The sequence below is a fragment of the Salvelinus alpinus genome, chromosome 11 (assembly GCF_045679555.1).
Source record: "Salvelinus alpinus chromosome 11, SLU_Salpinus.1, whole genome shotgun sequence".
Taxonomy (NCBI): Eukaryota; Metazoa; Chordata; class Actinopteri; order Salmoniformes; family Salmonidae; genus Salvelinus; species Salvelinus alpinus.
Window position 1 is genome coordinate 37,271,891 of NC_092096.1, and position 12,317 is coordinate 37,284,207.

The window sequence follows — 12,317 nt, forward strand, 5'->3', positions numbered from 1 at the left end:
TCATCAAGTTTGCTGACGACACGACGGTGGTAGGACTGATCACCGACAACAATGAGGCAACCTATAGGGAGGAGGTCAGAGATCTGGCGTGTGGGGCCAGGACAACAACCTCTCCCTCAAGGAGCTGATCGTGGACTTCAGGAAACGGAGGGGCAAGCACATCCCCATTCACATTGATGGGGCTGTAGTGGGGCGGGTCAAGAGCTTCAAATTCCTTTGTGTCCAAATAACTAAGGAATTAACATGGTCCACACACACAGTTGGGAAGGGGGTCACACATACACACTCACCACATACGCTGTTGCTACTGTCTATCATCTATCCTGTTGCCTAGTCACTTTACCCCTACCTATATGTACACAGTTACCTCAATTATCTCGTTACCCTGCACATCGACTAGGTACTGGTATTCCCTGTATATAGCCATGTTACTTTACTCGTTATTGTTATTCGTTATTCACTGTGTATTTACTGTGTATTTATTTATTCCTTGTGTCACTATTTTTTATCTTCATAGTAAACTCTGCATTGTTGGAAAAGGACCTGTGACTAAGCATTTCACTGTGTAGACTGTACAACAGTCTACACCTGTTGTTTACGATTTAGCCAGTTGTTTGATTTAGCCAGTCTCTCTTTCTCTGCTGAGTCGAGTACTGCAAATAATCAGGCTACATACATTAGCATGTCTGCTAGTGTTTTCTCCAACATGTGCTTTGAGAAGCAGAAAATGGTTGTTAAAGTTAAAACAAATGACCCGTTCAGCTGACCTCAGAGTTGACCCATGTGATTATAAGCAAGCTCAATCAGCAAGGTCAGCACTAATGCGACATGACTCTTAAAACTTTTGCCTTGTGGGCTGAGCCATTAGAACCTGCTAAAACCTGTTAAGCAGTGCAGTGTGTGTGTGTGTGTGTGTGAGTGTGTGAGTGAGAGAGAGATTGTCTGTATGTTTCAACAAAAAAATCTAACCCTGTGGACTAATGGCACTCAGTATATTCAAGAAAGACTTACATAAATCTGATATGTGTTTGGTTCCCAAATCCCCTATTTTGAGAACAACCAGTTCATAATGGGGACCAACGATCAGCACATAACTATAACTTCACAATGTAATGCTGTGATATAAGGGCCTTTACTTTTCCTGTCTTTGCTTTTGACATTTTGCCCCAAAAAGGAACAGTGCAAATAAACGTTTGCACTTTGCAGATAGTTACATAAAAGGTGAAAAGATGTCTTTAAACGTCCAATACTATTTTCAGGAAGTAATAATACGCTCAGTGGAAAATCACTGATTCAGCTATGAACTGGTTAGTTGTGTATCAATAATACCGATGCTCACTCTCTTGCCAAGGTGGGAATCAAAATGGCGGAACCACTGCAAGACAGAGTCTCTCTGGTTTGGAGGGTGTTGAACAGTATGATCTCCAGCACTTTTTCTGCTGCAAATATGGATGAGAAGAGACCTCATGTGGACATTTAGAGCATTGCTTTCACACAGAGACAATCCAGAACTTCATTGGCATCATTCTATTTTAATATGGAATATACTGAAATTCATGGGTACTACATTAATAAAATATGAAAGTTGAAACATAAGTGGAAACAATGACAATATGTATGGGGTAAAGGTAAGGGAGATGCAAAAGCTGGAAGATGAGGCTATATCATCTGAGCTCAGCCATTCTTAAGTGTATTGTCTCTCTCTATTGGTAAAAACCATAAGGGAGGAGAAATCAGTTTCTTAGATCAGTTTCTGGGGGCAACTAACTTCATCCTACATAATCATGGCACCATTTTCTTACTCTGTCTTGAACTAATAAATGTCTGGCACAATGCATGCTTATCCCGCATGATGTTTTAAGATTCAAAGGATTATTTTGGAAGCTTAGACTTTCCATTCTGATTAACTGTAATAACAGTATAGTAAATAGTTGACTTACCAGTGAACTACACATGTCTATGTTAATATAAATAATGAATATTTTATGTTGGCCAAAAGGGGTCTTTCCTGAACATTAAAACCCTGTAACAATTGCTTACTTGTCTCAAGATTGTTTGTTTGAGAATGTATCTAGCTCACACAAACGCTAGCACATGCACTTTACACACATGTACATTGTAATATTGTTGTATGGTGGTATCATACATTTTGTATTGTAGATATGTAGTGGTGTAATAATGTTAAATGATGTACTGTTTTATTTTTGGTTTTATGTGTAATGTAAGTGCCTTAATGTGTTTGGCTCCAGGAAGAGTAGTTGCTGCCCTGGCAGCAGCTACTGGGTATCCTTAATAAATACAAATAAAAATATGGAACAGGTTTGAAACTCAAAGCGATATTTAAAATGCATAAATCCTAGCAATAGCTTGTATGGAAAGGGATAATTTCCATAGACATTTATGTGCAGCATATTCGTTTTTAAAATTTTCTAACATGCATTGGTCAAAACTGAAGTCACATTGTCAAAACTCTTCTGTAATGGCAGATTTCCTCCTCTTCGTCTGAGGAGGCCACGGAAGCGGGGATTGACTATGGTGGAGTGGGGGCCACGTCCAGCGCCAGAGCCGCCACCGTGGACAGATGCCCACCCAGACCCTCCCCTATAGGTTCAGGTTTTGCGGCCGGAGTCCGCACCTTGGGGGGGTGGGGGGGGGGGGGGGGGGTACTGTCACGTTCCTGACCTTATTTCCTTTGTTTAGTCTTTATTCTTTATTTAGTTGGTCAGGACGTGAGCTGGGTGGGTATTATCTATGTTGTCTGTTTCTATGTGGGGTTACTTGTTTTGCCTGATATGGTTCTCAATCAGAGGCAGGTGTTAGTCATTGTCTCTGATTGGGAACCATATTTAGGTAGCCTGTTTTGTAGTGTGTTTTGTGGGTGATTGTTCCTGTTCGTGTGTTCATCTGTTCTGTGTTCCCTAGTTCAGGACTGTAGCGTCTTTGGTTCTTTCATTCAGTTTTTTTGTTTTTGTTCGTCGTTTAAATATCCTATTAAAATATGGATTATCATCACGCTGCATTTTGGTCCTCCTCTCTTTCACTCGAAGACAGCCGTTACATCTTCACACAGTCAGCGAAACAGAAGTGTATGTGGACCAAACTGTGAATAATTTTTCATTTCTTTAACACAAAATACAGTCAATGACCACATTCTCCGAAATCCATTAACTATTTTTTTACAATTTTTTTCATTCATACTCCACCACCTGCAAAACTATATATTTGCAGCACGTTTTCAAATACTAACACACTGTTTCCAAAACTGTTAAAAACACATTCAAAACAGAATGATGGCAAATGTTGTGCATTTCTGCAGAAACCAGATTGAAACATATAGAAAATCTAAGCAGAAAATGTAATCATTCCATACACAGCTGATTGCAATTGCAGCTGAAAGACAACCCATGTGTCCTGTTTTTAGTCTCGTTACCAAACAGACAAAAGAGGATGGCTTCGGAATGACTTAGTTTGAAACATGGATCAAGGAAGACAGGTTGGTGGGGAAAGAAGAGTGGCAGGGTTGGATTAGACATTCCAGAGGATACTTTCCAAGCTGCATCGCCAGAGAAGACATAAGATGTGATGTTGATGAGAACTTGTGGCCAAATGCTGAAGAGGGGGAGAACTAGAACCCTCACAGTACTGTACAGTATGAGTGATTACACTATACATGTTGTTTTTTGTCATTATTATTGCAGACCTGGGGCCTGTTGCACAAAAGTAGAATTAAGACATCCGGGATAAATGACTCAGCTGAGCTCAATGAAGCCAAAACATGTGCGTCCAGGCTTAATTGGTTGCACAAAGACCAAGCCAGGATGAGCAGACACGGATTCATTAAGCCAGGTGAAACCAATCCTGGATAGGTGCGCGCTCACGGCTCACTCAAATAGACCCAGCCACAGATCACAGATTAACTGATTTACCATGGCAACTAGAGCCGCGTACTTTTCCCCGTCGGAAGCACAAATCCTCATGGAGGCATACGAGGAGGTAAAAGATATAATTAAGAAGAAAGGCAACACCGCCACAGTGATAAAGCAAAGAGAAAAAGCGTGGCAAAGTATTGCAGACCGCCTGAATGCGTAAGTAGTGCACAATTACACACTCACCGCTCCGCTGAAACATCACAATTACAATTCAAATATTTAATTCACATCTCCAAAAATGCAGTTGTACTGTAATTATGAAACGGTTAAATTTTTAATTGAAATGCACTGCAGATATGAGTGAAATTGTGTAAAGTAACTCCATCACACTGTATAAAGCTATGATAAATTTTTTGATATTTTTACTGAAAACAAGACAAAAATACCAAGTAATTTTTTGCAGTGTGACTCCATTAAATGTGTGTGTGTGTGTGTGTGTGTAGATTAAACATGAACGGGCCAAAACGGACATGGCAGCAGGTCAAAATCAAATACAAGAACATTCTGCAGAATGGTATGGTCCCTGACTAATATTTAACAAAGCACAAGCATATATTGTACCCAGAAGGTGCCTGCTCACACATTGTCTGTACTGTTTTAGCAGTGAAAAAGAATACCCACAGACAAGGCACGGGTGGTGGGTCACCAAAGGCTGACCTTACCCCAGCAGAGGACATGGCCTTGGAGCTAAATAAAGGCAGGCCCGTCTTAGAGGGGATCCCTGGGGGGAAAGAGACGAGCATAGGTTCCTCCCAAGATGCCACCCGCTTCATTCAAGGTATGTCCTTCCATCTCTACATGGGATACAACCACATTCATATTGAATCAATTTGGACTGTCTGACTTTGGTTTACCTATTGCCTTGCAGTGTCTGGCAGCACTGTGTTCCTGTTAGAGCCACCAGCACAAGCACCAGACGATGCTGATCCAGTGAGTACTCCATCAAAGGCATACTGTAGGCCTGGCATGTCTTGTCTACTAGCTTCAATATGAATCCGATTAAATGTGATAGGGTGAAGGCCCCAGTGCAGCAGCAACAGCACATGATGGAGACGATGATGAGGAGGAGACCATCTCTCTGGATTCCAGAAGGCATGAGGTATCATGTTAAGACTGTGAAAGTACTATTTACTCTACAATGGTGAGGAGTCCTCATCAAAATCAAAAAATCTAATTTCTTTTACAGGACCCAGATGCTATACAGTGGGAAAACCAGCCTGGCAACATAGTGCGTATTAATAAAAGGACACCACATCCTGCCAAATTCCAGCTGCGCTAATTGTATTGTGTTCACAGAGCTCACAAGCTATCAGAAAGTTGTATGGCAACCACCTCCGGCGCCAAATAGAACTGGCAGACATAGACATTCAGTACAAGAAGAAAAAGATGGAAAATCTTGCACTGGAGTCCGAAATAAAAAAGAGGACAATTAGGAAACTGGACCTTGAAATAAAAAAACTTGAGAGGGAGGTGAGATATGCCTTCAATGTACACTGTATGCTAACTGTAACACAAATGTATTAATCATTATTTTTCTTTCCTCCCCCAGCTCCAAGAAGATGACACAGCTCAAAATAAAAATTAGGTATATTCTCGTAAAGTCAAGTGAGCCATGACATATGAGCTCTTATTGTGAGCACACAGGACGGTGGCATCTTTCTAAGGTTTTTTTTATTTTCCCAGCAATCAGTACAACCAAGTCATCGTTATAAGGCATCGCCCTCTTTTGCCCACCCCCCCAGCACCAGGTGTGGCCACTAGCCTATATGAAGGCCCAAAATTGTGTGTTCCTTTCTGCTCTGACAATGGCATGCCCATTCGTGCGAGATGTGGTGGATGAAGAAGCACTTGTGCTGAGGAGAGCCTTCAGGCGAGAAAGGGTCTTCAGGGACCGGTTGGACCCACTGGCCTTCCCTGATGACCATCTATATGAAAGATACAGGTTTTCTGCAGATGGCATCAGGTATCTATGCAGACTACTGGGTCCCAGGATTAAGCACCGCACTGCACGGAGCCATGCACTGAGTGTGGAGCAAATGGTTTGTGTGGCCTTGCGCTTTTTTGCTAGTGGAGCCTTCCTGTACTCAGTGGGGGATGCAGAACAGCTGAACAAGGCCACAATTTGCCGCACAATAAGGAGTGTGTGTCTGGCTATCAAAGCATTAGCAGATGTCTTCATCTCCTTCCCTGGCCACAGAAGACTCTGTGACATCAAAGAGGAGTTCTATAGGATTGCAGGTAAGAGGATCTACAAATTACAGGACAACTGTTAACACATAGTAGGATACTCATTACTTTGTGTGACAGGTTTCCCCAATGTCATTGGTGCAGTGGACTGCACACACATAAGGATAAAAGCCCCCTCAGGTGCCCATGAGGCCGATTTTGTGAATAGGAAATCCTTTCACAGCATTAATGTTCAGGTGAACATAACTTTTTGATATTGTCCATTGACGAACACTCTGCATTGCCAGTGATGTGCATTGATTGGTGTAATATTCCTCATCTTATGATTTCAGATGGTCTGCAATGCTGACTGTGTGATCAGCAATGTTGTGGCAAAATGGCCTGGCTCGGTCCATGACTCCAGAATCTTTCGGGCCTCTGAAATCTATCAGTGCCTATCACAAGGTAAGCCACACAACCCCTATTTATAACCATCATGGCTGTGTCAAGAATATCACTGTGTTTATGAGGTAGTAATGATGAGATTTTGTGTTGACAGGTGAATTCTCTGGTGTGTTGCTGGGAGACAGGGGGTATGGCTGCCAGCCTTTTCTCCTGACACCTTTCACAGACCCCCAGGAAGCACAGCAGGCCTACAACCATGCCCATGCCAGGACCAGGGCCAGAGTTGAAATGACCTTTGGCCTCCTGAAGGCACGCTTTCACTGCCTTCACAAATTAAGGGTCAGCCCTGTTAGGGCATGTGATATTACTGTGGCTTGTGCTGTCCTCCACAATGTGGCCTGCCTGAGGAAGGAGAGGGCCCCCAGAGTGCCACCAGCCATGGACTGGGACAATCCGGCAATCTTCCCTGATGACGACAGTGGTCGGCTGCTGAGGGACCAATATGTGTTGAATTATTTTAGTTAGTATGTGTGCTTTCAATTTTGGTTAAATATGTCCTGCGGTGGCAGAGGAATTTGGGTTTTTTTGGGTTCGTTTTTTGACGAATTTGGCCTCTTATGATGTTTGTGCGGTATACTGTGTGTAATACAAGGCTGCAGGGAGGCTACTGCATCCATTCATTTGTCTGTTCAGTTGATGTGTATGGATTTGTCCTGCATTTATTTTAGTGTGCAGACATGCAGGGTGTGTTATATACAGACCTTTGAATGTGTATGTATCATTTTGTATAATATGCTTGGATTCTGTGCTTTCCATCTTGTAGAGTCACTGTGACTTCAGTTTCGAAAGGAGCTGATGGTTTACCTGCTTTGTTTTGTCCTTATTCAATAAAGGAACATAATGTTACACATTGTGTTTTTATATTCATATGGAATGTGTATTTGTTTATATGACAGAGTACTAGGGCCACACTGAAGAAAAAGGATAAAGTCATAAATTTATGAGGCTGGTTCTTTCTGCAGAAAAGCTACATATTGTTTTTACAGTTTTGATACTTATGACAATGTGATACTTAATATTCTGGCACATCAGCATGTCTTTGTTTATGAAACCATACTGAAGTACAATTTCACGAAATGCCCCACATCTGTCATTTTAACAACTGTCCTCCTTTAAAACAACTGGTTACAATATTATGACTTGTGTTTTTTTCCCCTCTGTGGCCCTAATATTCTATCATTTTATATATAGCCTTATAGTCTATGGGAAACTGTAAATTATCTAATGATAGCAACATCTAAAAATCATTTTTTATCCAAAATCATTGAAATTAATGATCACAAACGTTTAAATAATAACAGTGGGTCTAGTTATATGTGATAACAATGTATAGTGAGCAGTGAAATAACTATTGGTTTCCATTTGTGGTGACTGCTGACTGACATTAGGGATGAGATTAAATAGATCCTGGAATTTAGCCTGGTCTGGAGCAGGCTAGCTCCACAGAATAAATCTCCATGGTAATTTATACCATAACATATCCTCCTGCCCCCTATCCATCTTTAGTGCAACCGGATTACGGATCAATTGAGCCAGGATCACCAAGATATCCTGGCTTAATCCCTTATCCTAGTTTTGTGCAACAGGCCCCTGGAATTTCAGGAATTTGTTTTGTTTCAACTTTAATTTTTTTTACAAGTATATTACTATATGCAAAGATAAAGGAGAGCCAAAAAAGACAGTGCTTTTCAGGTCAGTGTGTTATGAGTGACAATGTGTGCTTTCTGAGAGAGAATTGTTGCCAGTGTTATGGTCGAACAAGCTTATTTTGAGATATGTATGAAGTGTTTTGGTGGTTTGTGTAACGTCTGCTTCCAAATCACACTCTCAAGCACAAAGATCCCCTGAACGCAACTCACTTTCCAGCTCACACTCTCAAACACAAAGATCCCCTGAACGCAGCTCATTTTCCAGCCCACTTTCCAGCTCACACACTCAAACACATAGATCCACTGAACGCAGCTCACTCTCCAGATCCCAATCACCTGAATTCTGATCACCTGTTCACACACCTGTGTCCTTATCACACACTATTTAGTTCAGTTCTTTACACCCCATCACTGTGAGGTATTGTTTGTTTTGTGACATGCTTCTATTCAGAGTGCTGGGTTTCCTGTAATGTAATTCTCCCATGTATGATAGTTTTGGCCTGCCTCACTAATGAGGTCTCTTGCCTATTCCCTGCCTGTACCTTAGCCTATTGGAGTTCCTGTTATCAACCTATTGCCTGATCTCCTGGATGATGTTACTAGCCTTTTCCCTGCCTGTACTGTTGCCTTTTTGGACACCCTGTGTATGACCTTTAGCCTGCCCCTGGACCCAGCTACCTGCCTCCACCTATGGTCCTTTACAACTAAACACCTGCTGCGCCCTGTGCTTGAAACCAGCTCTCTGTCTCCCATCGTGTTCATTAGTTTGAGTGAGTTTGAGGTGAGATTAACTGTTTGGCTGAGATGCATGTTGCTAATGCAGACTGAAGAGTTTTGAAAAAGTGGCTTCAGTATTGACCAATGCTTGTTAGCAATTGAGAAACTGTAAACAAAATGTTTCCTATTCTGTTCATCTGCTTTTAAAAAGCTTCAAGATGCTGCAAGGACAATAATGGCCCAAAACATGGATTTGCATAGTTTTTTTACCCCCTAAACATTGCAACAATTTTCCTCTTAGTTTAAGGATTTCTAAATAGTGTAAATTAGATTTAATTACAAAGCAGCCTCTTGGGTTTGTCGTAAACACTCCCTCATACCAACGCCCCCCTGGGTTAGTTTACTTTTCATCTCCCATACTGTGTATGTGTAATTTACAATCTCATTGGAGCAGAGGGGGGATACAGATTCCTGACTGTTAGTTTATGCTTTTTCCTTTTACATATAAGCGATGCCATGTGTTTGTCCACGCATATTACTGATGAAAAATTCCTCTGCTGTTTTGTAAAGGATAACAGCTAAGCCAGTTCTGTGTAATTGTCAACATGGTGGTCTGACCTCATATGGTCTTTTAGACTGTATGGATGAGTTGAGATTACTTAAATGTGCTGGTTGGTCTCATCTTTTCCTACACTGTATAGTGAATAGGATGAAAGTCAAGTGATATTTGGCGTGGAATCAGAAAGAATCCCACAATGTTTAACCCATAAAAGTCTTAGCAATTGTTCTATGATATCTACTATCTTAACATATGATTAATAACATGACCATCTAGCTATTTGATTCTCTATCTTTAGGGCACCTGGGGGTATCAGAAACAAATGTGTAAAAGTTATTTGATGACAACTGGGGTGGATTTCCACTTGACACATGCAGGAAGTCCTAGTCCAGGGGTTACCAAACTTGTATTGAACGTTAGCTAAAATTGGCACGAGAATTTCCAGGGGTCCCAACTTGGAAAAATGATATCCCCTATTTTAATGCTGTGTGTTCGTTCATATTCACTCAATGTTAGGTCCTGCCGGCTGTCCAGAAACACAATGACATGAAAGTAAAGTCTTATAGTATAAGAGGTTCTTAGCTGACACTAGAAGGTTGTATTATATACCCATTTGAAGAGAAAATTATTTTGTTTGGTAAGATTACAGATTTTCTCAGGGGACCCCATTTCAATTTCGGGGGACTCCATATGGGGTCCCGACACCAAGTTTGGGAACCACTATCCTAGTCACAAGTGGCTACATTGTAGCTCTCAAATCTGTCAAATGCCAAAAAGATTCATATACATGGCTAACAGGGACATTGGGAGAATCTCAATTACATACTCCTCTCTCCTCGCCGCCTTCTCAAAACCCATTTGGATGAGAGAGCCAGAGGTGAGGTCCCTTCTCTTCCAATGGGTTTTGAGAAGACAACGAGAGAGAACACGAGGAGATGCAATTGAGATTCTCCAATGGTATCCTACCTGACTGTCACTATCCCTATCCTTATACATTTACATTTAAGTCATTTAGCAGACGCTCTTATCCAGAGCGACTTACAAATTTATCAACTTATCCTTGGGTCAAGTTGTGAGGACAGAGGCCATCTTGCACAAATCAAGTTCTCTATCCTTGTGTGAATCCATCCCCAGAGAGAAAGGATAAAGACAACTTACATTAGTCTTATGCTGTGAAGTTTTCCCGGTGGTTGCAAACCAAAATGATTTGAATCCCTTCCCTTTCTCCCCTTCTCTCCCTTACTATGTACAAATATGATAAGAAACAGATACCATTGTCCAGACCAGTCGAAATAGTGAGTGTGCTGCTTAAGTGCTGTCTTGGCTTTAAACGCAGTGGTTAAATACACGAACAACAGATATGTCCTAAATATATAGGCAATAGGGTGCCATTTGAGATGCACACTCAGTCTGCTGTGTTTTGTGTGGGCCCTGAACAGAAAGCCAGCGATGTTATCTGTGAGATGTCCGCTGGAATCAGAAGTAGGACACGAGTTGTGTTTTACTGACAGAGGCTTTGTTGGAATGAAAGATATTAAAGCCTGGATTGAGGAGTTATCAGCTATAGAATTCAATCTAACTGTAATGTTCGTTGGTGGAGGTTTTAGACTGTGAATCTGAGTCTGTGGTCACAGATCTGTAGCGTTATATCTAACAGTCGTGACCAAGAGGTTGGCAAATAAGTTCAAGTAGGAAGGGTGTAGTGCCGTGGTTCTCAACTCCGGTCCTCGAGTACCCCCAACACCACACATTTTTGTCGTAGCCAAAGACAAAATCACCTGATTCAACTCATTGAGAGCTTGATAATAAGTTGACAAGTTGAATCAGGTGTGCTGTTGGGGTACTGGAGGAGTGGGGAAACACTGGTGTAGCGGGTTGCCTTGCCTGCCTCTTAAAAAGGGTGAGTCTGTCACAGTCTCAGCTTGGTGTGACTTTTCTGATCTGATATGAATAAAGAATGTGAGTTTTTATTGATTAAAACAAAGTGTGCCTTTCATACTTGTATGACTGCTCAGTGCTCAGCTGGTCCGGTTTGTGCTAGCAGAGCAAGATGAAGAGCACAACAGTCAGAATGTCTTCAACACTTCACTAACATGACATCTCCGAAAAGGAGAGAAGAGAGACAACATGGGCTTTGCCCTCAGCCATCATCCCATGAAAGAAGTATCCTTGTAAAACGGTCCATGCTTTGAAGGTTGTTTGAAACTAAACAGCACCATCCCCACCCATTGAGAGCTTTTACTCACACTAAGTTTCTAGGCAAACAAGCTGTTATTTTCATGGAACATCTTTAAAGGGGAGACTGCAAATATGTCTCTGTTTCTCATTCTCATCTGATATTTTGGAGAGCTTTTGGTGGTTTTATTTGCATGTCTTGGAAGTTTTCAACACGTGGCAACAACATGGGCCTGTTTGAGAAGAATCACTCAGCTTAGATACAGTTTTGTCTTTATGAACCAGTAAATGATTCCTGACAAGATTAAATGTAAGGAAAATAAATAATAGCTTCTTTCTGCAGTTTGTGTTCAAGATCACAACTATTTGACCTCCTTGAAGTTGACAGTGATGGCATTGCATTCTGACTTTCAACCACATGAGGGTATCATCGAGATCTAAATACCATTGAGAGAGCAAGATAATTCATTGTATCCTCAAAGTAGCCTACATTCTTTCTATAGTTGTTATTTAGGGGTTGAGTTGTTATATTGTGTCATCCCATGTGTCCTACGTGTTTCCACACCAACCAATGTTATGGTGTCTCTTATCGGTTGAAATGAACTGGACACCTGTCCTGCATGCCTGCGTAATCAATTGGTGGTTTTACACGTGTTT

At 41.5% G+C, this 12,317-nt stretch overlaps 1 protein-coding gene and 1 long non-coding RNA gene across 3 annotated transcripts in view; one reads left to right on the forward strand and one right to left on the reverse strand.

Moving 5' to 3' along the window:
• LOC139534105 (uncharacterized) overlaps nt 1–12,317 on the reverse strand; it is a 982,995-nt gene that overhangs the window by 437,050 nt on the left and 533,628 nt on the right. The window lies entirely within an intron of this gene.
• On the forward strand, nt 3,703–7,427 carry LOC139534099 (putative nuclease HARBI1). Of its 2 annotated transcripts, XM_071332852.1 has the most exons (10): nt 3,703–4,443; nt 4,531–4,707; nt 4,798–4,859; nt 4,942–5,028; nt 5,116–5,157; nt 5,226–5,399; nt 5,479–5,514; nt 5,613–6,167; nt 6,449–6,560; nt 6,655–7,427. In XM_071332852.1, the coding sequence occupies exons 1-7, from the start codon at nt 4,347–4,349 to the stop codon at nt 5,512–5,514; spliced, it is 675 nt and encodes a 224-aa protein (XP_071188953.1). In that variant the 5' UTR covers nt 3,703–4,346; the 3' UTR covers nt 5,613–6,167; nt 6,449–6,560; nt 6,655–7,427. The 2 variants fall into 2 exon arrangements, with proteins under 2 accessions (XP_071188953.1, XP_071188954.1); XM_071332853.1 differs by having other exon boundaries at nt 3,703–4,707; nt 4,949–5,028; nt 5,116–6,167.